Source organism: Lepus europaeus, chromosome 19 (genome assembly GCF_033115175.1).
Source record: "Lepus europaeus isolate LE1 chromosome 19, mLepTim1.pri, whole genome shotgun sequence".
Lineage (NCBI taxonomy): Eukaryota > Metazoa > Chordata > Mammalia > Lagomorpha > Leporidae > Lepus > Lepus europaeus.
The window spans coordinates 17,125,659-17,151,323 of NC_084845.1; the positions used below are offsets into that span (position 1 = coordinate 17,125,659).

Sequence of the window (25,665 nt, forward strand, 5' to 3'; positions counted from 1 at the left end):
TCCCCAGGGGTGCTGTAACCCCGGTGCCAAATACTGGCCCCTGCTAGGGATTTCTGATGAATCTCTACTGGCATTGGCGCTGCCACATCCAAGTGGCTTCTCATTACATAGCAAGAGTTGCATGACACCCGTAAAGGCAGAAGAGTGACCCCAGCTCTCTCTGCCTCCCAGGGGCAGGAGGGTGGGCTGAGGCCCTGGTGGACCCGGGCATTGCGTCAGGCCACCCCTGGGGGCAGCTGTGTAGTTCTGCCGGAGGGTGAGGGGGACTAATTCACGGGAGTACACGGCGTCTCTGCAGCTGAAACTTGGGCAGCTCCGGGGCCTGATGCCAGAGGGCCCCAGAGTCGGACTCGCCCTCGCCGGCCTGGCTCTGCTGCACTGCTGGGTGGCTGGGTCTAGCTGCCATCGGCTGCTGGGAGGGAAAGGACAGAACCCCCAGTAGCTTTCTGGCTCTGGGAACAGCATGGCTGCTGTACCATCTGTCAAGTTGAAGTGTAAGTTAGAGGGGACAAAATCAGGATCAGGTTGGGATGTTGCAGGCAGTGCAGCAGCCCGGGGTTCCTGCTCAGCCTGCCTGGCCCTGCCTCCTCTTCTCACCTATCTTTGCAGAGGAAAAAAGGTACTGTGTGGCAGCAGCTGACTCCTCCCCTAGCTTTAGGGGTGGGACTTGACTCAGATCTGGCCAATGAGAAGACCTCTTTCCCTTGATTGATTCCGTAATAGGCACATGACCCAAGCCAACCAATCAGAGTCCTCCCTGGGACTTTGGAAGGACTAGGAGCTCTCTTCCCTTTAGGATTACAAGTTGGTATGTGGAAGTAACTTTGGAAATGATATGTGGCTATCTGAGTGGTCCTAGGAAGTCAGAGAATTAAGCCGACAACATAAGAAAGCAGAGCCGAGGTGGGGGTGGGGAGGCAGTGGGGAATGACCCCTGGATCCAGCTATACCTAAAACAAGACCTTCCTTTGGATTTCTCCTTGCTTTTCACTCAACAAATGCTCTCTGAGGGTTTAGTAAAATGCCCAGTGCTTTCTCGGGCACTGTGACAGTAGACATAGCTGAGCATCTCAGGAGCTTGCAGCCTGATCAAGAGAGCATTTCCCCCAGCAACGAATCCAACGGGGACTTTGTCAGTTGGATCTTTGCAAGGGACATGAAGGACACAGCAGATGGTGTCCGTGAGTGCAGATTGATGAGAAATGCAGGGACAATCGACACGCGCACATTTTGTCTATCGATCCACCGAGGGCACAGTGTTAAGAACTGATTTGGTAAAAACAGCTCCGTGGGAAAGCAGGGACAGGCAGCTCCAGTGTGCAGCTTTCTGGCGACCGGAGCTGAAACAGAAGAAACAAGGCTTGGAGAATCTGCGACTCGTTGGTTTGTCCCTTGTGTAGCTTCTTGTGAATGACAATTTTCCCAGCTGCATTTTTTAAGGATTGATTTATTTATTTATTTAAAAAGAGAGATGGAGAGGGAAAGAGCTCTTCCAGCCTCATCTTCACTCTCCAAATGGCTACAACAGAGGGGGCTGGGCCAGGCTGAGGCCAGGAGCCTGCAACTCCATCCAGGTCTCCCAGGTGGGTGGCAGAAGCCCAGATACTTGGGCCATCTTCTGCTGCCTTCCCAGGTGCACTAGCAGGGAGCTGGATCAGAGGAAGAGCTTCTGGGACTCGAACTGCTTCTGATATCGGATGCCGGCTTCCCAAGTGGGTTCCCCTGCTGTGCCACAGTGCTGGTCCCTCCGGGCCATATTCATGACAAAAGCAACTTGGGAGATAGTTTTTAGATATTTATCTTTTTAACAATAAAGATAACATAAGCACACTAACAAGCATTCGGGAAACAGAGAATACGTGTTATAATCCCACAACCCTTATGCAACTATTGATAAAAATATTACTCTGAAAATACAGTGACGCCCTTGAAAGTACAGACCCCCGTGAGCATGGGTGATGTGGCCATTATTCTGTTCTCAGCTCACCAAGAGCCTCAGCCTGGCCTCGGGGTGAGGATGAGATGGGAAAGAGAAACCTGATGGCAGGCCGACCATGTTGGAATTCCGTCCTCTTCACCGAAGAGCTGTATGATCTTGAGCAAATTACCCAGTGTCTCTGAGTCTCGGTTTCTTTACCTATAAAATGGGGAAGGTAATGCTTCCCATTTCCTTGGTGTGTTATGAGATTGAGATGAGAGGGAGCTGAGCAAATATTGTTCCTCTCCTCACCTCTCACCTCAGCCACTGCCTGAGCACAACCCTAGACCCTTGACCTGGCTGGTCCTCATGGCCCGAATCCTCCAGTGACCCGGCACAGCTGGCCCGGTTCTGAGCCATCAGTGGCACACTGGCAGGAGGCACTGCTTCCGCATAGAAAAGTCCCCGTGGCTTGGAATGGGGCCGTGTAGCACGTGTGCTCTCTCTGCACCTTACGATGGGCTTCGGTCAATGCCAATGTCTGGAGACCACGCCTCTGTTTCCTCCTGGGTCCTCTCCTCCTGATGTTACTCAGCGGCACAGCGTCTGAAGATGCCTGGTCACCATGTGTCCACCATCCACTGTCTGCAGGGAGCTGGACTGCTGCTTGAAGAAATGATTTGCATACACCCATGGTGGGACAAGACCCCCAGGAAAGCCGGGGGTTTCCCAGGCCCCATGCCACAGCCTGTTCAGGCCATCCATCCCCAGGCACGCCGGCTGCTGCTCAAGTACTTGGACACTCGGCACTGTCCCACGCTGTGACCCATGGGATGCCAGGCTCTCTGAGACGTGGACACACAGCTCCTGCTGTCGGCTCACATTCAGAGTCCCAGAGCCAGGGCTGAAGGCGGGGTCAGGGCATCTCCTCTGCCCCACAGGGGGAACCTGTTTGCCAGAGGTCACACCTTGAGTCGGGGTTGGAGCCAGACCTTGAACCCAGGCCTCCTGCTTCCCAGGGAGTATTGGTCTTTGGGGGAGGCATTGGCAGAGGCCAGGAGGGTGGGTGTGCCCGATGCGGGGGTCTCAGGTGCTTCATCCCAGCCCCTCTGTATTCTGAGACCTTCCTCCCCCAAGGATCTGATGCCAGCAGGAAGGGAGAGTGCTGCCCACGCTCTGGGCCTGGCTGATAGAATGGGTTGAACAGAGGTCCCCAGAAGATGCATCTGCCTGGAGCTTCGAGTGTGACTTTGTTTGGAATTAGAGTCTTTGCAGGTGTAACGAGTTAAGTGCAGGACCTCACCGTGAAGGTCATGCTGGATTAGGGTGGGATTAAATCCAGCAATGAGTGTTCTTATACGTGACAGAAAAGTAGAGGACACTGGCACGGGAAGATGAAGGCAGGGGTTGGAGTTTGGCTGCCACAGACCGAGGGATGCCCAGGGACAGGTAGCAAGCCCCAGAGGCTTGGTGAGCAATGCGGAACGGCCCCTCTCCATGTCTCCAAAAGGAACTGGCACCGCTGACCTCTCACCTCCTAACCTCCAAAACTGGGAGAGGATGGGCATCTGCTGTTTAAGCCCCCAGCGTGTGGTGCTCAGTCACTGTGGCCCTAGGAAGTCAGCGCACCTGGGGCAGGGGTCTCAGCTGGGGATGCTCGGCCCCCTCCTGTGGGTCTCAGTCAAGTGCAGCACGGCGGGGCCTCAGATCCTCCTGTGGGAGGTGGGATGGAGACCACGCACATCCTGCCTGTCACTCAAGCTTTCAGTCACTTGCAGGAGAAGTCAGAAACACAAAGCAGGATGCTAGTTCAAGGCAGTAGAGACAGATCTCATCCAGTCACTACTGCAGCGGGAGAGAGACCTGAGCTGGACTCTGATCCAGGCAGAGGTGCCATCTTTTAAAGGGAGAATGGCGAGGGTGGAACCCAGAGGGTCTGAGCAGAGCTAGGGAAGGGAAACGGGGCTCAGCCCTCAGCGAAGTTGGGCTCCTATTATCCCAGTGAGACTGGGAGGCAGCGGCTGTGTGCTCGGGACTTGGTTGGAACAAAGCATGTATTGTTTGTGTATGTGACAGCCTTGAGCATCCCCAGGCAGGAAGCTAAGGGGCTTGTCATCCCAAGGACGTGGCCTTGAGCTCGTGGAAACTGCACTAGGGTTTGTTCAAGTGTGGCGAATGGGAGTGCTCGCGCTGAGTCTGCAGGGTGCACAGGCCAAGGCTGAAGCCTGGTGGAGAAGGGGGTTCGGAGCAGGCTGTGAGACCCAGGGGTGAGCCATGGTCCAGGTGAGCCTGCTCGGGGCAGGGAGGCAGAGGCAAGGCTGGGCCAGGCCTGCCTGCAGCTTTGTCCTGGTGGGGAAGGCAGACAGCTCCCTGGAGAGTGAGGGGTGATGGGACAGGACAGGGACGGTGAGCCTTCAGGGCAGGTTCATGTAGCAGACAGGAGGCGCAGCTGGGCGGTGGGGGGTGGTAGGGAAGGGAAAGGAGAAAGCATCCGCTCTCTTTTAGTCAAAGGATCACTGGGCAGAAGCCAGGAGAGCCCTGTTGAAGGGTCTAGTAATAACCTAGGGTGGGTAAAGAGGGAGCCAGGTCCAAGGCAGTGGCCCAGGATGGAGAGGGGAGGGAGGCCAGAGCACTGGCCTAGTCAGGTGACAGATGGGATGTGCCTGGGAAAGTGAGGTGGTACCCAGATTTCTGGTGTGGATGTGAAATGGGTTGCCTATATTTAAAAATTATTAATTATTTAAATATTAATATCTGGAGGGTCTTTGCCATCTATGTAGATAAGAGTTCTAAATATCAGCTCAAATATAACAGGCAACAGTTTAGTATATATTTAGTGAGTGAGAGAAATACACAGGAAAGTGAGGGCTTTATAAAAGGGAGAAGGGGAGTCCCTATGAGGCAAAGGGTAGGCCAGGAGCCCCGTGCCCAAAATCCACAGGCTGGAGCCACTGGAGCAAAGCATGTGATTAGGAGTAACCACAGGTAGTGTAGCCTGCAGGCAGAAAAGCAGGGTGAGAGGCAGCCAGAACAAGGGGTGGGGGGGCAGCGAGCTCCACTCTTTTATTCACTACCCACAGGGGAGTGGTTTTTACTTAGTCTAATCAACAGGTGGGCATATACAGGTGAGATCACAAACAGGGCGGGGGGCGTGGTTTCCCAGCTCATGAATCTGATTAATTTAATCCTATGTGCCTGCCCATATCAGATGGCCAGCTGGCTGCATGGTTACAGGGGTGGGGGGTGGCTGACCAATAGTGCCTGTTTAAGGCTCTGCCTGCTGATACCTGTGAGGGGCCGTTGGGTGAAATAGAAGTGGAGCCAAGGGAAGAATCCGACCCAGACACCAGCTGCTGGAGTCGCCGGCATCTGGCCAGCGGTGGGAGGCTGCAGGGTCTGCCTCTGAGCCCTGGGAGGGCCCCGGAGGGGAGGGCTGGGCTGAGTCTCAGCAGCGGGAGGACTGGACAGGGGGGCTGGAGGAGAGGCAGGCAGTGCGGAGGCCAAGTAAGAAAGGGTCTCCACCGCAGAGGGGGCACCCACCGCCCTAAGGTGGCAGGAGGCCAGCAGGACAAAGCAGAAAGCTGCCCAGGGGATCATGAGGGGCGAGGAGCCCAGAGCCAGGTGCAGCTCCTCCTGTCCCTGCCTTCCTGCCCCACGGAGGACAGAGCCCAGGGATGAGGTGAAAGAAGTCTTTTCCTGACAAGAGCATTGTGTATGTATTTAACACAGAGAGAGACCGAGGGCTCTCATTCCAAATGCCCCCAACTGCCAGAGATGAGCTGGGCTGGAGCCAGGAGCCAGGAGCCAGGAGCCAGGAAGGCCATCTGGGTCTCCCATGCAGGTGGCGGGAACCCAGCCACTGGCGCCTTCCCCTGATGCCCCCCGGGGGTCTGTGCGAGCAGGAAGCAAACCCAGACACTCCATATGGAACGAGAGTGAATTCACCGCTGGGCCCAACGCCCCGAACACCAGCTCCCTCAGCACGACGCTGGGGCGAACCTCACCCCCTTCAACCCCCAGGATGCCCCTTTCAAACGGAGGCCTCACAGTTCTGGTTGCTTTCGCCTCTCCTCCTAGCAGATGTCCCCTAGCAGATGTCCCCTGCTGTTCCCTTCACCCTCGAGGGTGGTTCCATTGTGGTTTTCAGGGGCACGGCACACGAGCTCGCACTGAGAAGTGTGAGCGCCGTAAGTGTTCCGCTCTACGCATTTCACACGACACCTGTGTGGCCACCCAGATGAGTTCAAGCCACCACGACCTGCCGCCAGGGGCCACTCGTGCCTCTGACCACTGCTCACCACCGGGAGCCGTTGTTCTGATGTCTAACAGCTGCAATTACTTTTTCTGGCATTCTTTTCTAAACATTATTTATTGGAGAGACAGGAAGAGAGGAAGAACTCCCACCTGCTGGTTCACTCCCCAAATGTCCTATCCCACAGTTGGGCCCGGGCCAGGCCAAAGCCAGGTGTCCCATGTGGGTGGCAGGGAGCCATGACCGCTGCCTCCCAGGGTCTGCACTGGCAGGAAGCTGGAGTAGGAGCCAGGACTGGGAATTGAAGCCAAGCACTCTGCTACGGGACGCGGTATCCTCACTGCTAGGCCCAGTGCCTGCCCCTGAAACCACACAACCCGTGCTCTGGCGTCTGGCATTTCGCTCAACACGGTGCTTCTGAGCTTCCCTGCCAGGCTGGTGTGGACCCCAGTCTACGGAAACCCCGCCCTGTGTGTCCAGTCTACGCTGATGGGCATTTGGGTGGTTTCCTGCTAGGGGCTCCCTGGAGCCATGCAGCTCTGAGTCATCTTGCCCAAGTCTTCGTTTGCGTTCCTGCTGGGTGTTCATCAGGCAGTGACCCGGGGCACGGGCGAGCACTCTCGTTCAGAGTCCTGTGAAGGCCGAGACTGGCTTTGGAGTGAGTGGAGAAGGAATGGAGCGGCTCAGGGGCCGGGGACAGGAGGCTGGAGCGGAGGGAAGGGATAGGGACGCAAACAGGGGACCGGCCAGAAACTGGTCAGAAGAGAGGGAGCCTGCCTGGCACCCCCCTCCCCGCCTTCCCTCCCGGCCACCAGACCCCACGACCCCTGTGGAAAGCAGTGGCCATGATTCTGTCTCAAAGCTTTCTTGGTCCTGGCTTCTAGGAGATTCAACCATGGAGTTTTCAAAAGTCCCAGTGTTCCATCTCCAATCCCAGGAATTCTGAAAAATCCTGATTCAGGCTGTGTGAGGCTCAGGCATCAGTGGCTCGTCCAGGCTCTCCAGGAGACTGTACCAGAAGCTAGGGCAGAGTCCCACTGGGCCTCAGGGAGTAGTGGTCCCTGGGATCCCTGTTGGATCCACCACCCCAACCCCCGCCCCCAGCGGCAGGGCTCTCAAGTGCAAACAGTAACTTGGAGTTAGCCAAGGTATTCTGTCAAGGATCTCATTGGCAGGATGGCAGGCCGCTCTCAGAACCTGCTGAGACCCCGGCTGGGGAAGAAACCCAGAAAAGGAACTCAGCCAAGGCTGACCACCCCATGGGTACTAGCGCTGCCTCGGGAGCCTGCCCCTGTCTCTGACTCTGCTTCTGCTACAGCCCCCATGAAGCTGGTGCTGGGTGGGTTAGGTCTGTACTCCAAAGATAAAGGGTGTTGGGGTGCTGGGGAGCCACAGCATGCCCCAGACAGAAGGTGTGACACTCCCAGCTGGCCCCTGTTCTGGAAGGTGCTCCCCCGGGCAGGATGGGTGCCCTGAGTGGACCACAGTCACCTGTCTCACCTTCTTCTCTCCAGCGGCCCAGATTGGCAGCCAGTGTTGCCTTGATCCCCTGAAACACAGGCCCAAGTGAGCTGTGGGCAGGCTGGCGACTGGCCCAATGCGGTTCTCCTCAGGGTCCACCAAGTATCAGAACCCAGCACTTGAGTTCTGGGCCAGATCTCAGACCGGTCGAGGGGAGGGACCGAGTCAGGACCTGGAACAGCTCTTCTCACCAATAACACGACCCCTACCTGCTGTGCCCCTCGTGCTGTGCTGGCCTGCCCTGGCTGGGGGTGACAGTCCCTCAGAGAGCCCCGCACCCCCCAGGGGGAGGCACATCAGGCCCCTAGGAGTCCCCCACCCCCAGCGGGAGGCACATCAGGCCCCTAGGGGTCCCCAGCAAGCCCCCCAGAGTCCGCAGTGTCTGGGACAGACTGGCTTGCCGGGCACCGCCTGCACTGTGGCAGCTTCTCTTCCCCTCCCCCGCAGCTGGCTGTGCGACTCCCCTGGTTCCCTGCCCCCTCCCCTTCCTTCAGGGCTCAGGTGCTGGGCTCAAATCTGAATCCATGGAAACCACGGAGGAGGCTGGAAACCAGGCAGGAGGAGTGGGGCTGTGGGAAGCCCGGGGAGGAGGAGGGGGCCAGTCCCTTCCTGGATGAGTAGAAGCCTAAAATACTGTTCTCTCTCCGGGCAGGCTGCCACCCCACCAAAGGATTAGTCCCCATTTGTCTCCAGGGCTGTGAACATGAGTTGGAAGGAGGTCTGTGAGTCCAGGAGGAGCTGGCAGGGCCCGGGCTGGGGAGCACGGGTTAGGGTAGGGGGACAGGAAGGTTTGGGGGACTGAAGATCAGGGTTGCGGCTGTGTGGTGGGGGTGGGGGTCAGTCGTGGAGAGAGGTGGTGTTGGGAGGCACCCGGGCTCTGGAGTCTCAGCCGGGGTCCCCCCTCCATCGGGCTCCCACTGTCCGCTGGGTACGAGCCCTGGAGAACCCTTTGATCCTAATAAACAAGGGCCAGACCTTCCCCTTGAAGCACAAACCGACCAGCCTTCTGTCCGTCCGGGAGCAGAGCTGGACACGTGACCCTGGGGCCAGGAGCTGGGAGACGACAGACAGCCCGTGGAGACAGGTGGGGTGCCGGAGGGGACCTGGGGCAGCTCCTATAGATTCCAGAACCCACAGGGTGCAAGTGAGATCCGTAGTGTGTGTGCAAAGGGAGCTCTTGGGGATGAGATGTTTTCTTGTTTTGCAGTTGTTTTGTTGCTTTCTAAGTATGCGAATGCATGAGTCTATTCTCCTTAAAAAAATCAGTCCATCACCCAGTGACATTTCAGCCCCCTCCAAGCTCCCTCACAGCACCCTTCCTCTATCTCCGAAGACAACTATTTTGGTTTATGTTCTTCCAGGCCTTTCCAGGGCTTTCACACACAGGAACACCTGTCCACGGAGACTCAGAGAACGGTCTCTTGTTTGAAGGGTTTTGGCAACATGAGCTATGTCACACAGTCTGCACCCATTAGCTGCTTGCCCCACAGTGAGCTGCTGAGCTGCCTCCACGCTGTCACCTGTGGGTCTAGAATGTTCTTCTGAACTTGTCCCATGGTGCTCAGGCATGTCAGTGGACAAGAGTTCAGTTCACGTGGCTTCCAATTTCTCACTTTCGCAAACAAGGCTGTGGCGAATGTCCTGGCCTCTGTCACCCTGAGCTTGCATGGCAGAGTTTGCTAGGGTAGATAAGGAGAATCGCAAATGTGATGACAAGGTCCGAAGACTCCGTTTTCAGTTTTTTAAAAAATTTTATTATTATGTGAAAGGCAGAGAGCAAGACAGACAGACACAGAGAGATCTTCCGTTCTCCACTCCACTCCCCCAAAAGCCTGGCACAGCTGGGGCTGGTTCAGGCTAAAGCCAGAGGCCTAGAATCTGATCAGGGGCTCCCCACAGGGGCGGCAGGGACCCAACTGCTTGAGCTGTCACCTGCTACCTCCCAGAATGCACATCAGGAGGAAGCTGGAATCAGACATGGATCTGGGACTCAAACCCAGGCACTTTGATTTGAGTTGCACATTTCCCATGCAGCATTGTAGCTGCTGTGCCAAATGTGCACCCCTTTATTTTTTTGGTTTTAGTGGTTTTTTCCAAAGTGCCCTCCAAAGGAGCTGTTGCAATTTATTTCCCTAAGGCCACACAATGTTTGTTATCAGCAAGATTTCACGCCTGTCCGGCCAGAGGGGCCGGGGCCTTCCTCCTCCATGGACCGTGGGGAGGGCTGAAGGCGTGGCAGCTGAAGGCTTTGGCATGCAGGGCCCTGCCTTGGGGAAGGGAGAGAATCAGCCAGGTAACGAGCTCAGGATTGATGCCCAGTGCCCCTGCTGCGCCTGGGAGGGGCAGCCCACAGGGCTGGCTCAGTAATGTGTATGACTCAAGGCATGAGGCAGGCTGTTTCCTTAGGTGACTGCCCAGACAATGAGCCCCAAACCTGGCCACAACCACAGGAAGCCGGAGTGTGGGTTAGAAACCCAGGTGTCTGGCCATGTGGGAGACCTGGACGGAGTTCCAGGCTTCTGGCTTTGGCCTGGGTTAGCCCCTGCCGTTGGGAGGTGAGCCAGTAGATTGGAGAACTCTCTCATTTTGTCTCCTGCTTTATCACTCTGCCTTTCAAACAAAGAACATAAATCTGAAAGAGAGAGAGAGAGCAAGAGAGAGAGAGATTGATCCGTGTGTCTGGGTCATACTCAAACCCACCCACCACATCAGGATCTCCAGGGTGGGAGTGAATGGCTACATACGTCTCTCCCTCCCCAGCCACACACAGGGGCTTGTCCCTCTGCTGTATGGACCCTCCCCAGGGAAAAATCGAGCCCCACGTCTTCACATAAGAAGTATCCCCAGTGCCAGAGGGAGCAGGAACAAAGGCTCTGCCCTCGGTGCTGCTTCCAAATCTAAAAATGGTTTTCTGGGCCGTGGACTCCACAGCCTGGAGTTCGGGGAGCACCCGCAGAGATCCGGCGAGCTCTGCTCAGCCCATCCTCTCCCTTCAAGCAGAGGGGGCACTCGGTGGGAAGTCAGGTCCCTTCTGCTCCCAGACCCCTAGGACAAAAGGCCTCACTGCCCACCTCGCCCGGAGAGGGAGGCGGAGAGAGGCCCCGTGCTGGGCGGACAGCTGGCCCTGCGGGCGGATTTGCTGTCTGGCGGCAGAGATGAGACACCTCTTTGGAGGAGCCGCCTGTGCAAAAGCGCCTGCCTCTGGCGCTACCACTGTGAGATGATTTTTCAGTCCACTTTTCCCTCAAGCTCTAAATGCAGAGTGTGATATTGATCTTTGAGATCTGGAAATAAAGTTGTGATTTTTTTCCCAAAGGCTGTTTGACCTGCGCGTCCAGAAAGGATGTGGGAGACAGCAAGAGTGCCGTCGGCTCATCACGCTACCAGAGAGCCTGGCATCTGACTCAGAGACAGGGATACTGTCGGAGCGAGGCCTGGCTGTGGCAGCTTCCTGGGCAATCTGCTCATCTCCTTCCGAGACGCTGAGTCTGTAATGGGCCGGCACTCAGAAGTGAGGGGAGATGGTCAGTGTGGGCAGCCTGAGCCCTGGCCTTGGGCAGTGTCTTCCACGAGACGAACCGGGGTGCCTTTGTTCTATGCTCAGCTGTTCAGTCGAGCTAACTGGGGTATGAGCCCCCTGCTGACTGCCACCTCTAAGTTCCCCATCCAGGCCACAGCGCTCTCTGCTCTGTGCACCCGACACTGGTGACAGCGCAGGTGCAGTTACCCGGCTCATGGACACGTGACAGGAGGGTCCACAGACTTAATGACTCAGCTTGAACTGGTTCCAGGTTCATCTGCATTAAAGCGGCTCTCGTGTCCCCTTTCAAGTCTCTTTGAGTTATTCCTGGAGGGGATGTGTGTCCCTGGAGGGTTCTTACAGAAGTTCAAGGCGTCCTCCATCTTCTGTTCTCCCCCTACCAGGAGTCACACTTCTACCAATGTCCACGGGGGAGGGCTGCCTGCTGGAGCCTCCGAGGTGGCCCCTCCACACAGCACCCAAACAGAACTAGGGCCCCTGCAGCTCTTCTGCACCAGCACCACACGCCGCTCCAGGTGGGTGAGAGGCAAAGGCCACACCTTGTCCCCAGAGCCCCGCAGCAGTGCACCTCCTGGAGCTCCTTGTGCAAAGAGCCCCTGCAGCCTCTCCCAGCTTCCTCTCCAGGGCAGTGGTCCTAGGGTCTCCTCCTTCTACCCTGTGTGTCAGTTACGACTGTGCTGTCACAGTCATGATGTCATGGCTCAAAACTGTCAGCGACTCAGCACAGGAGTGTGGCACCAGCTCAGATGCTGTCTACTCTACTCATTCCGCAGTGGGCTGGAGGGGTGGGGATCGAGGCTGCCTGTGTGTGGGCTACCTGGCAGGCTGCCAGCGAGGTGTCTCAGCCCCTGGTCAGCCGTCCAGGGCATCGTCCCACGGTGGAGGTGGCAAGGCTTCCAAGAGTGGCAAGAGGGGAAGCCTGGTGGGTGAGCACTGCCCGAGGCCTCTGCTTTGGCTGAAGTCTCATGATCATGTCTCAAAGTCGGTCGCATGGCTGCCCCCACTCCATGGCTGGTGTGATAGATGCCACTTCTGGGAGACAGGGGCTGCAGCATCACGGTACACAGGCATAGAAAAAGAATCTGAGGTCAGGGTGTCAAACTCTTGCAGAAATTCACACCTGCAAGCAGCGCCCTGCAGGCTGAAGCCCCAGGCTGGGCTGGAGACCCGGTGCACAGCAGGCACTCTCTCTCCACAGCCTTCCCTACACACTCCCAGGGGCCTGCATCCCTTCGGCATTTCCGTGTCTGACTGCACTGCAGCCCCTGTGGTGGGACAGCCCCAGGCCCCAGCCTTGAAGGGGCTGAGCACTGGCCACCTTCACTTGGGGTCACGGAAGCACCCCTTGGGGGTAAGGTTGCAGTGCAGGTGGACAGAGCTGGAGAAACTTCATAGGGCCCTCACCCACCTTCACATCAAGGGAATAAGGGTGCTGGTCTTTTCTCTTTTAAAAAATATTTATTTCATTTATTTGAAAGGCGGAGCGACAAATAGCAAGAGGGAGAGACAGAAAGAGATCTCGTGCCCATTGGTTCACTCTCCAAATGTCTGCAACAGTCGGGGCTGGGCTAAGCCACAGCCAGGAGCCAGGAACTCCATGCACGTCTCCCATGTGGGTGGCAGGGACTCAAACACCCAAGCCACCTTCTGCTTTCCCAGGAGCATTAGCAGGGAGCTGGATCAGAAGCGGAGCAGCCGGGACTTGAGTTGGTGCTCCAGTAGGGGGTGCTGGCATTGCAGGTGTCAGCTAAACCTGCCGCCCCATGGTGCTGGCCCCAGTCCTTTCCAGTCGCCTCCACTTCTCACATGACCACTGAAATAAGTATTGGTTCCATCATGAGTCAGGGGCCGAGCCAAGTGTCTCCTGGGACTGCCTCATCAAACCTCCTTAACCATCCTGGGTGGGACATATCAACGGCTTGACCCAATAAGCCCACGATGATCCATTACTGGGTGTCATCATGTGTGTCTCCCAGCACCTTAGCTCCTTCTGTTTGGAAAACTAAACTTGGTGAGATTGGGGCCACTGTTGTGGTGCACTGGGTTAAGATTTATTGAGATTTACTTGAGATGCCAGCATCCTGTATGAGCCAAGTCCTGGCTGCTCCACTTCTGATCCAGCTCCTTGCTAATGCACCTGGGAAAGCAGCAGAAGGTGCCCTGAGTGCTTTGGACCCTGTCACCCACACGGGAGACCTGGATGGAGTTTCTGGCTCCTGGCTTCAGCCTGGCCCAGCCCTGGCCATTGCAGTCATTTGGGGAGTGATCGTCCAGTGAATGGAAGATCTCTCTTTGCAATTCTGCCTTTCAAATAAATACACAAATCTTCAAAACAAAACAAAACTCAGTGAGATGCTACATACTACCTTTCCCACATCCCACCCCCCAGAAGAAGCCAAAAGGGGTAAGACAGTAGGGAGTGGACAGGAGGCTTGGGATCTGCAGTTGGCTGCACTGATCATCAAAGACTTTGGCCTTGCAGGAAGTGGCCAGTAGGCTGGGTCATTCCAAGCTTATGCTTAGGGCAGAGGTGGTGGCAAGGGTCTGGGAAGCAGTGGCAGCTACCAGGCCTCCTAGGGGGTGGCCTGGTGATGTGCTCTGTCACCTGCTTCCTGGCTCCTGCCTGTTTTCTGACCCTGTGTCTCCTTCATCTGTGTCACATCCCTCTTCTGCAAGAGGTAGCTGGCCTCCGGGGCTGTTTGCCATAGAAAACTGTGATGAGCGTGGGGGCCCAGAATGGGACGAGGATGTGGGCAAACACACAGGTAGCCAGGGGCCTTGGCAGTCACACAGGGAGATGGTAAAAGGACCATGGAATGGAGCGGCCAAAGAGGGACAAGGAGGAAGGGTGGACAGGCAGGTGGAGGGAGGGGAGGACAGGAGCAGTGGCAGTAGAAAAAGAGGGAGCAGGCATTGGCGACCCAGTTTTTTTTTTTTTTTTTTAAGATTTATTTATTTATTTGAAAGAGAGGAGAGAGAGAGAAGAGACAGAGAGAAAGAGAGAGAGAGAGAGGAAGAAACCTTCCATCTGCTTGGTTCACTCCTTGAAATGGCAGCAACAGCTGGAGCAGGTCCAAGCCAAAGCTAGGAGCCTGGAGCTCCATCTGGTTCCCCTACATGAGCAGCAGGGGTCCAAGTACAGGGCCATCTCTGCTGTTTTCCCAGGTGCATTAGTAGGGAGCTGGATGGGAAGTGGAGCAGCCAGGGCTCTCGAACCAGTGCTCAGATAGGAGAGGCTGGTATTGCAGGTGGCAGCTTAGCTCACTGTGCCACAACGCTGGCCTCGGGTGACCCAGTCTTGATGATGGCATGGACAGAGGAGAGGAAGCTGCTGGGGACACAGCCTGTGGGTGCTTTTCCCTGAGAGACTGAAAGTGCCCTTCTTAAATGGCACCCTGACAGGAGTCCTGGAAAGGGACAGCTGTGGACGCCAGTAGCGACCACCATCCTATCAGAGTTGCTCAGGGACTTGGGGCAGAGGGACAGTCGGTGTCCCCAGGGGACTTCCCTCCAGGACACGAGCTACAGACCCCAGTCCTCCCTGCTCTGGGACTTCTGAAATTAGGAATTGCATTCCTTTTTATCAAGATCTGGGAATGGGGTAACAAAGCCACACCCACAAAGAGCCTGGCACAGCGTGGCCGAAGCAATAAAGGCAAAAGCAATAAAAGATGGCGCTGCTGGCCATTCTGCACCGATGCAGCTCGTAAGAGATAAAAGTAACAACCACCTGCCAAACCTGGCTGGCCCGCGGCAAACATGCGTGGAAGAAACCCATTCCAGAACTTTATTTCCTATACAGAATGTTGATAATTGGACGTATGCATAAGTCTCACTGGAGGAAAACAGCTTGCGATTTCAAGATGAGAAAAGAATCTTCCAAACGGCAAAACCCAATATATCCCGCATCTTCACACACACAAAGATGTTTCCCTTGATGTTGGGATGGTTTGCCTTTCTGAAGCCACCATTCCACTTCTCATCTTGAACCGCTGCGTAGACTCAGCAGGGGCTCAGCAGGGACCACTTCCTCTGGGGCAGCGACAGGGAAGGGCCCTAGGAACCTCATCTCTGGCCAGCTGGGCTAGGGGAGCGAGGATCGGGGGAGGATGCAGTGAGGGGGCTCTGCTGGGTGGCTGTGGGTGACAGCCAGCGCGAGGCCCCGGAGGAAGGAGCATGCCATGCTGGCCCCAGGCCTGGAAGAGCCGTGGCTGACAGTGCCGGGGCCGGAGGCTGGGATCTGCCAGTTAGCGCCATGGGGAGACAGGCTCCAGGCTTGGAATACATCACCCTGCCCCATGTCACTTCCGCACCCCCTCGAGTCTTTCTCTTGGGTCCATTTGGAGCTGGCTTTCTGAGTCCACTCTCAGCAAGCAATCACAAAAAACCCAGACGCCCTCATACACGGGGCTTCAGCATTTGAGGCTGATGTCCCCAGGCAGCCGGTATAGATCTGGCTCTTTGCAGTCCGCTCGCCAACCCTGCCGAGCTCCTGCCTCAGACATGGGCTCGGACCCCACTGCCTCCCTGCTCGGAATCCCGAAGCAACACCGCACCAGCAGGGAGGGCCTGGCAGCCCATAGCCCTGCTCCACCGCCCTCCCAGATGGTGGCTCCTCAGGGCCTTTGTGTGGGCTCCTCCTCCTCCTCTGTCCCAGACCACAGAGTCCCCAGGGCAGAGACTGGACCCCGTAGCTCTCAGGGCATGGCTGGTCGCCGATGGGCACGTGGGCCCCGGCTCAGCAGCCAGGGGCAGAGCTACCTCCCATGTGGTCCCACCATCTTCCTGCAAACCAGAGCAGAAGAGGGACAAGGCTCATGCCACGGCTCTCCCAGGGGACACTCATGCAAAGTAGCTTAAACATGGGCGTCCCCTGCGGACAGTCAGCCAGCTGCCAGCAGTGTCTACGGACTGCAGGGGAGTGGTGGCTGGGGTGGGGGCGGGGACAGAGCAGGGAAACCCAGCAGCAGCCACCAGGCCCCAGGGACAAGGGAGGGGTCTCCCCGGCAAAGGGCAAAGCTCCTTTTACAGGGGCTAGGCTGTGGGGGCAGGGGCACCTGTACAGCTGAGGATGCTCCGGCTATGGCCCACAGATACCCCCTGCCACCTGTAGGCTGCACAAGGGGAGATGGTTTCAGCCAGAGGCCCATGTCCTGGGAGGGGACGCTGCGGCGCGCTGCCTGGCGCTCTCCCTCCACTGATTTACACACTCCCACTCCGAATCAATCTTCCTCCGACTGCCTCCTGGCTCCAGCAGCGTCCGGGTCTGCCCTGCATGAGTAACTACAGCTTTCCCCCACCAGAGCTGCTTCTCTGGAGCCCTCACTGGGGCCTCTGATGGGGAGGGAGAGGAAGAGGGGGAGGAGAGAGTGAGGCTGGCCCTGCTGGACCCTGTGATGGGGAGGAGGAGGGTGGGCACGGCCCTGCTGATAGGGGTGGGGGTGGCGGTGGCCAAGTTTCTGAAATTGCTGGCCTGGCAGGTCCTGCCTAGAGGCCTGGTGTCCAGACAGGGCTGGGTGGGCAGGAGTTGTGGGCAGCACCACTCTGCCAATTACTGCCCACAGACACGGCTCCACTCAGTTGCTGGGTGGCCCTCCCCTATCGTTTTGTAAACATTTGGGATAATTAATATGAGTGAGATATTAATAAGCACCCAAAGCTGGCAGCTGGATGCGTTTTGACTTATCTTTGTCAAGAGCACGGGAGGGTGGCGATCAGCTAGAGGTTGGGTCTGCCTACTGAAGGCAGCACGCCCCACGCAGAGCTCCCCCTCGGTCCCTTCCCCGGGGGGGGGGGCAGTCTTCCCTGGAGGCAGAGCCACTGCCCCCCAAGGGTCCAAGTTCTTCAGGACTGGAGGAGTCGGTGGGGTCCGTGCCTCTGGAAGCTGCCAAGAGGCGGACAGACCCTCTCTTGGGGCTTGCCCGAGAAGCACCCATGGGTAGTGGGGAAGAGGGGAAGCCTGGGGGGGGGGGGTCTCCTCTTTCATCCACTCTCTTCTGCCTTAGGCGGGTCGGGGGTGGGAAGGGCTGTGTGGGGGTACCACCTATCCTGACAGCTCTGGTGTCCCCAGCTGTGCCTCAGCTCACAGCCCCTGCAGCGGTGACCATGAAATCCCAAAGCAGGTGGCTCAGGAGCTCCAAGAGCCATACCATGTGCCCGTCATCCCCACTGCTCCACTTCCCCTGCATAAAGAGACCACTCCCTTCTTCGGTTTTGGGGGACAAACAGCTCCTTCCCAGCCTGAAGACGCCCCCCCCCCCGGACTCATACAGGCCAGCAGCAGCGACCCACATCCTCGTCTTGACAAGGACCTTCTTTCAGACGCCTGGGCGAGCCCATCCACCCGCACTTCCTCCCACTAGAACCACCCACCCTGCCCCTCGCCCGCACTTGGGGACAGCCAGGAATCCATGGGCATCTGTGGAGCCCTGTCATCTTTGGGTGACTCAGGACCCTGCCAGCCCCGGGCCCTCCTCTCTCTTCAAGGAGGCAGCCTGGGCGATTTCCCAGGGGTGTGACTGCAGGAGCCCCTCTCCTGGGTGAGATCAGGCACGTGACCTACTGCTTTGGCCTCAGTGTCCTCACCTGCATTAGGATGGTGCCTACCTCGGGCGGCGGTGAGGTTTCCGTGGGCTAACACCAGCAAGTGCTTCGGACCTGCTTCCTGATCCCTTCCCTTCTCCTGACCACGCTGCCCCCAACACCAGCGCTGCCTGGCAGCTTCTTCCTCCTGAACCCCTCTTTCTGTGTCCACTGCCCCCCGTCTCTGCTCCCTGCAGATCCTTCTCCAGTCTGCAGCTGAGGGAGTTGAACAGGTCTCACCAGACCTGCCTCCTGCCCCCTGCTCAAGGTCCTGTAGAGTCTCACCCTGGCTTACCTCTGGGGCTGCCCGCCTCTCCCCCCGCAATGTCTCGGTTCCTCCAACTGCCCTGGTCTCCGCTGGGACCTTTCCTTCCTTAAGCAACAACTGTTATCTCTGCCTGGACCCTAACCTGGGACAGGGGCTCCCTCCTTCTCTGCCCGGGGCGGGGCCAGAGGGGGCGGGGCAAACGAATGTAGCCCCGCCCCGGCCCCGCCCCTACAATGGAACCTGGCGGGGCTCAGCTGACGCCGCACTTCACGTGACGTCCGTGCCCAGTGAACATGGCGGCCTCCGCCGGGTGAGTGCTACTCCTCTCCTGGCTCTCGTCCCCCCGGCGCCGAGAGCGGCCTCGGTTCTCCCGCCTGGACGATGGGGGAGAGTCCGGGCCAGGCCGGGCTCGCGGAGTGGCCGCGGGCAGCGCGCTTCTCCCGGAGGGCCTAGCATGCGAGCGCGGGGCGGCGAGCTACGCGCTCCGGGTGACGGCCAGCGCTGGAGCCCGCAGCCTCCCTGCTGCCCGCGGGCCTGTGGCAGCCCCGCAGTGTGTGGCCGAGGCGGGGCTCGGGTCGACACGCGTGCTCACTGCCGGGCGCCAGGTTCCCGCCCAGCTGCTTCCCGGAGGAGGTGGTGTTTGAGAGGCGCCCGTCCAGCGGGGCACTTCTTCCCTTCTTTCAGGTCCACTCCTTCCCTGACCACCTGTGGCACTGTTTTGTAGGCCTTCTCACTCCTGATCGACTAGAGAGTGCGTTTACTTGTGCCTGTTGATCGTTTTCTACCACTTGGGATGCAAGGGCAAGGGCTTTCTCTTGCACAGTAGAGGCTCTGTCATTCTGCAGCCCCAGGGGCAGGGTGGGTGGTTCTAGTGGGAGGAAGTGCGGGTGGATGGGCTCGCCCAGGCGTCCGAAAGAATGTCCCGGAGGGAAGACACATCCGAGCAAAGGTGAAGAGACAAAGGTTGAGAGCTGTGAGGATTCCTAGGATTCTGGGCTTGGAGGAGCGCCCATTCCTGGGCTGCAGGGCGTGGCGGCCCCCCAGATCTCCTCTCCAGACTTTGTCCTTCTGGACTGCAAGGGTTTTAATCAGCTTGGGTCTGCTTTGTATTTATGCTTATTTATTTTTTAAAGATTTATTTATTTGAGAGGCAGAGTGACTGACAGAGAGAGGGAGAAACAGAGAGAAAGGTCTTTCATCTTCTGGTTCACTCCCAAAGAGCTGCAATGGCTGGAGCTCGGCCAGGCCAAAGCCAGGAGCTTCTTCCGGGTCTCCCATGCGAGTGCAGGGGCCCAAGGACTTGGGCCATCTTCGACTGCTTTCCCAGGCACATTAGCAGAGAGCTGGATTGGAAAGGAGCTTGCTCTCCTGGGCTGGGTGTGAGCTGGGTGGTGCAGGGGGCTGGGAAGAGTATGGGGAAGGGGAGGACAGTGCCACAGGTGCCAGGTGGGGAGCTGAGGTCAGCATGGAGGAGCTGGTGCACGGTGTGCACCTGCCATTTGGGGCAGTAGGGAGAATGGCAACAGGAAGCTGCTCAGTTGGCCCTCAAGGTGGGAGAGCTGAGAACACACACATCAGACATTGAGTGTGCACCTGCTGTTATTCCAGGATGAGCACTGGGCTTGCCTACCCATAGGTGCTCCCAGGCCCCTGGGGCAGACAAGCACGTGGGCCTGTCACCTACCTGTCTGCCTCTGTTCCTGGTGTGTGCCAAGGAAGGGCATGGGCTCTGAGCTCAGAGGGGTGCGTGTGAGGGCTTTACCCCCTCGATGACCTTTGTGCTACTTCTTAAGCCATGAGACACCCTTTAGGTAGAGAACTGTGCATATGAAGTCCCCAATGGGAAGAAGGAACTAAACCTAGCGTAAGACCTTGTCTTACAGAATAGCGTAAGCTGGTGTCCAGCTATGGGTCTGCTCCCTCTCTCCTCTGGGCCAGCCAGGCAGTCACAGGTGGCAGGGGCTGTATTTGGGATCAGGACTCCAAGCTGGTCCGAGGCTTGCTCCTCCTTGAAGGTGCGGAGGGACCGAGTTGGTGACTGGAGGGGAGTGAGCCTGGATCTGGCCGCATCTTGAGAGGAGGGCTCTCTTTGGGCCATGGCGCAGGGTGGGTGAGGCGGGGGAATGATGACAAATGTCTTAGAGACGTGTGCTACTGGAAGGGATACCGGACAGCTGCGGGACAGCTGCAGGAAGCGCCGTCCGTGGTGGGATGGGAGCATCCCGCAGTACAGCCCTGCGGCTTCCTGAAGGGGAGAGACCCGAGTGTGTCTCCTCCCAGCTGCACTTGCAGGACAGACTCTCAGGCGTTGTGGGGTTCACACTATCAGGTCATGGCCACGGGCTCCTTGGGACTTGGGCTTGGTTGTCTGTAGGTCATAGCCTGGGGCAGGGGAGGCCCGGGAGACATCCAGGTCACTGGGATATGTCCTATATGATCTGGGGAGCAGTGGAAGCCCAAGCTGGCATCTCAGTTAGAAACTCAAGGTGCTCTTCTGGGGAGTAGTTCAGGTTGGTCCTGCTCTGGAAAGGGGCTTCAGGTTTGAGACAGAGGGTCCCCCAGCCCCCAGAGGGTGTGCTGTGCGGTCAGCATCCTCCCATGCCCCCATCACAGGCACCTGGCGAGGCGGAGCCCGGCCTCCTCCTTGAGCCTGGCTTTGTGAGACCTCTCTGCTCCAGCCAGACCTGCCTGCCTCTGTTCCCCTCATGGCTTTTGGTTATTCTCTCTTCCCTTTGCCCACTCACCTGCTGGCTCTGGCGTGCCTTCGTCCTCTAACATGATTACACGATGTTCACAAATGTGCAGGGCCAGCTCAGGCACTTCTGCTGCCTCGGGAAGGGCATGCTGCCCAGGATGCCGGAGAACCCAAGTCTTTTCCACATCTGCCCGTGGTAGCGGGGCGAGAGGTTGCTCCCTTTCCTGCCTCTTCCAGCGTCCTTGGGTCTCAGGGGCCGGTTCAGTTTGTGTCTGCATGGCCAGCCCGTGGCTGCCCTGTGACTGGTGCTTGGTGCTGCATGAATGGAAGGGGATTTACTGTAGATTAGTCCAGCTCCCTGTCCTACTTGCCTGGGAGATGCAGTGGTTGAGGAAAGGGGTTGTGGTGGGAAGGGGGGCCAGAGTTCAGAGGAGTAGATGAAGAAATATCTTTAGTTGTTTCTCCAGGGGGGCTCCCAGAAGCTGTCGCAGAGCCAGCCAGAAGCAGCAGGTGGGGTGCCCCCGGTGTGCACCTGTTGGGTCACACAGCCTGTTGCAATCAGCCCCTCCTGGAAGAGCCACGTTCAGGGTCAAAAGCCCGTCCCCACCCAGATGTGAACCTTGAGCTCCCGGGCAGAGGCCTCAGGAACAGGTCTGTGGTGGCCCCTGAGTGCCCCTTTGCCCTCCCTGCTTCTCCCCTGGTCCTGATTCCACTCCGCCCTGTCTTGGTCCCTCTCTTTGTCCCCTCCTCTCTACCCCCTCAGGAGGGAGGGACGCAGGGTGGGAGGTGCTGATCAGCTACTTTGAGGCCTTCTCCAGCCAGACTGACCCCATCGGGCTTGCTGATGGTGAGGCAGCTGGTGGACTGCCCACGCCTGGCCCTGTGCTGGAGGCTGAGGGTGGAGTTGCAGGCCGGTCCTGGCTGGCCTCACCCATCGGGAGCTGAGCAGCATGGCCCTGGCTGGCAGTGGTTTGTGTTCTAGTGCAGGGAGCTTGTCCTGATCTGCAGGCATCCCAGATCTTAACCACTGAGCCCCGCACTCACTCCAGCATAGTGTTTAACATGCATGAAATAAATAGAGAGGATTACCAGAAGAACCAATTATATGGAAATATAGTCATCAAAATATTAATTAAATTTGTGATTGAGCCGTATGTGCTTCTTTATTAATGCATTAAGGAATAAAAGCTGCCTGCATGTCTAACAACCGCCTTCATTTTGAAGTAAGAATGAGCGCAGTGGTGTTTTGAGATTCTCTGCCAGCAATAGCGTGATGTGGACATACCCGAGGTTTCTGTGGGTGAGAAATTTCATGCATGTTGCTGGTACTGAGTGGTTAATTGCGTCAGTGGGTAATTGAAGGACATGTACATTTGAGTCAGATGTTAGAAAAAAATAAATGAGCATCTTTTTTCCCACCCAGTGAGCCGAGCCTCTACATTCTAGGCATGAACTCCGGGGCTCTGTAGGCCATAGGTAAGGACACTGCAGCTGGCTGTGGAGAGGTGGCTCAGGGCTGCTGTTGGGGCACACACAGGCATGTGGGACATGGATGGGTACAGGGGTAGTGCCATCACACCCTCCCTGTGAGCTGGGTCCCTCTGGTTTTAGCTCTGGGCTGCCTCCTGGGCCCTGATGGTTGTTGGCCAGGGAGAGCCAACCTGCAGAGACCAGAGGCTTCTTCTGTGGGTCGCTTTGGTCCAGCAGCGCCTGCTGCTCTTGTGTATCCCCACAATGCTTGCAGGAATGTATGCCTGCTTTACCCTGGCACTTGGGCATGGTGTGGCTTTTGCCTTTGAAATTCCAGGCGCCCGTGAAGCAAAGCTCTGGCAGAGATGAGTTGGAAATGTTTTATGGGTGTTGCTTTTGCTGACTTTGCAGAGGAAGTCACCCACGTTGGCCCTGGGCCCGACAGTCTCTCTCGGGGTGCGGTGTATGCAGTGAGAAATCAAAGGGCACATCTCCGCCCACCTGGATTCTGGGGGTATCATGCAGTGAGTAATGGCTGCGGTGTAACTCCCTGCCTGCAGCTCGGGCTGAGCGGCCGGCAGCTCTTGGGCCTGCAGCCCAGCACAGACAGGAGATAAGTAGTCATGTCCGGTGCCCAGGGAAATTGTTCCAGAACCCCCCTCACATTAAGTCCCTGATATAAAATGGTATATGGTACACACATAGACCTGTGCACATCCTTGTGTATACCTTAATTGTTTATATCTGTTTGAGAGACAGAAACGGACAGGCACACAGAATGGTGAGACAGACAGAGCTCCCATCTGCCAGTTCACTCCCTAGATGCCCACAATGGCCAGGAATTGGCTGCGCCAAAGCTGGGCACCTGGTACTCAATCCAGGTGTCCCACATGGGTGGCAGGGACAGAACAACTTGAACCATGACCTGCTGTCTTCCAGGGTCTGCGTTGGCAGGGAGCTGGAATTGGGCCGAGCCGGAGTTGAGAATCAAGTGCAGACACTAGGATGTGGGATGCGGGCATCTTGACTGGTGTCTTCACAGCCAGGCTGGGCACTCCCCTTCTCCTGTATTTTTAAATATTTACTTATTTATTTGAAAGTCAGAACTACAGAGAGAAAGGGAGAGAGAGAGAGAGAGAGAGATCGATCTTCCATTTGTTGGTTCACTTTGCAGATGGCCATGGCAGCCAAGGTTAGGCCAGGAGCCAGGAGCTTCATCCGGGTCTCCATGTGGGAGGCAGGGGCTCAAACAATTGGGCCATCATATTCTGCAGTGAGCTGGATCGGAAGTGGAGCAGCCAGGTTTCAAACTAACGCCCATGTGAGATGCTGGCTTTGCAGGTGGTGGCTTTACCTGCTAAGGCCACAACATCGCCCCCTGCCCCATATACTCTAAATCTCTCTAGAGAGCTTACAATGTGTGATGCAGTGCCTGTGCCCTGTCCGCGATTATTATACCCTATTGTGTAGGGGAAGATGACAAGAAAAAAGCCTGTACATGTTCAGTACAAATGGGTTTTTTGTTGTTTTTTTCTCCCACGGCTGAGTCTATGGATGTAGAATCTGGGTGTAAGATCTCCTTCACAGTCGCACCTCATTGCTCAGGGAGAAGGTGGCTTGTCAAGTTTACAGTCTTGATGGGTTCCTCCTGTCAGGGGACCAGCCATTCTGAGAGCCCTGCACGTGGGGGCATAGCTTCAGGCTGGGTGGAGGCTGCACCTGTGGGTAAGGATGAGGGTAGTGGGAGATGATGGGATTGGGGCTGGGCCCCACAGCCTGTGGACAGGACGGGGGAGGTCTGGGGTTGGGCATTTCGGCCAGGGGTGCTGCTGGGGGACAGGCTGAGGCCCCCTGTAGCAGTGCCCAGGTGTCATGGCCCTGTGCTGTTGGGGAACCTGGAGATACAGTCCCCCCAGTGAGAGGAAAGGGTGGGGGAGACCACGGGACCCTGGGGCAGGAGTGCTAGCAGCTACACTTTCACTTCCTGCCAGCAGGACCAGCTGGGAGGCTGTCGCATTTATGTGCTGTCACCCAGTTTCCTTCCTGGGAGCTGAGTGAGGCAGAATGGCAGCCCCCACTCAGGGGCAGCAGAGGTGGGGTGTCCCTGACCCCTCCGCCCTTCCTGGCCAGGCGAGCGCCCAGGGTCCCCTTCCTGCCCCGCTGGCACTGATGTGGCTGGGAAGCATGTGGCCGCCTGTGTCAGCTGTGACTTGGTCCACTCAGCAGATATTTCTGGAGTGCCTGTCGCGTGCTAAGCAGGGTGCTAGGTGTGGGGACACAGCAGTGATCAGAGCAGGCCCAGATCTCAATCCCTTGGTGTCTGTGTTGGAGCAGGTGGGGTGGACAGCCAGCAAGCACAGGTGGCACAGCGGCCATTCTGTCCCGAGGTGGACCAGGCAGTTCAGCCTGGCCGGAGCCCGCAGTCCACTGGGGCTGACAGGAGAGCCGAGTGCAGGGGCGCCCCGCGGAGCTCTGAGCAAGGGAAAGAAGAAGAGGGAGACAGCCAGGAACCCACTAAGGGCGAAATAAACCCTAAAAGACAAAGGAAAAACTTTGCTTGGCTGGAGCTGTGGCCCTGGGTGGAGAGAGGCTGTGGCCATTTCCCGTTCCATTCCATGGCCCTGCTAGGGAGGGAGCCAGGGGAGAGGACTCTGCCCTTGACTCTCTTCCCAACCCCATCTCGTGTGCCTCCACGTGACAAAGCCCCCACGGAAGCCAGCACTGTCTGAACAGGGCTTGTGGGTAGGTTGGGCTCTGGGCAGAACCTGGTGGGTGTGGGTCTGGAAGACAAGAGGAGGGCGGGGCGGGGGGAGAGATGCCACCTGCTCCTGTGTCCCTGGTCTGAGAGTCAGGGCCACTGGGGTTCCACAGCGCTGCCAGGAAGGTCCCGTCTGCCCTGCTTGCACAGCTGCCCAGGCAGAGCCCTCCGTGTGCACCAGCTGCTGGTTGTCCCCGCCCTCCACCTGCCGCCCGTGGCTGGAGAGCCTGAGGCTGGGGGTGGGGTGGGGCTCCCTCCTCCTCCTCCTCCTCCTCCTCCTCCTCCTCCTCCTCTTCTACCCTGTGGGCCCCGCCCTCTACTCACGTGCACTTTGGCTTCCAACTCTAGCTATATTGCCCTCCTTCCCTCCATTCATTCCACATCTGCTTTGCCCTTGTCCTCAGGGAGCTTCCATTTTACCTGGGGGGGACAGAGAGACTGGGAGAAAACAGGGGATGAGGTTGAGCCTGGGCGGGAGCAAAAGCTGCTCTCAGGGGAGGGTGGCATTTCTGCAGAGGTGTGCGGGGGCGCCTGTGTGAAGGGCCTTCCTCGCAGGGAACAGCAGCAGCAAAGCCTGCAGGTTCTTGGTGGGAGGGAAAGCTGGAGAGTGACTGTCTGCAGTGGAGGAAGCCAGGGTGCAAAGCGGAGGGTCCTGGACCC

General features: G+C 57.5%; 1 protein-coding gene across 1 annotated transcript in view; it reads left to right on the forward strand.

Moving 5' to 3' along the window:
- The first annotated feature begins 18,307 nt into the window (after nt 1–18,307).
- Nucleotides 18,308–25,665, forward strand: part of PEPD (peptidase D) — a 113,820-nt gene continuing 106,462 nt past the window's right edge. The window contains exon 1 of the mRNA XM_062176102.1: nt 18,308–18,392. Coding sequence (XP_062032086.1) covers nt 18,376–18,392 — 17 coding nt within the window. The 5' untranslated portion in view covers nt 18,308–18,375. The remainder of the gene's footprint in view (nt 18,393–25,665) is intronic.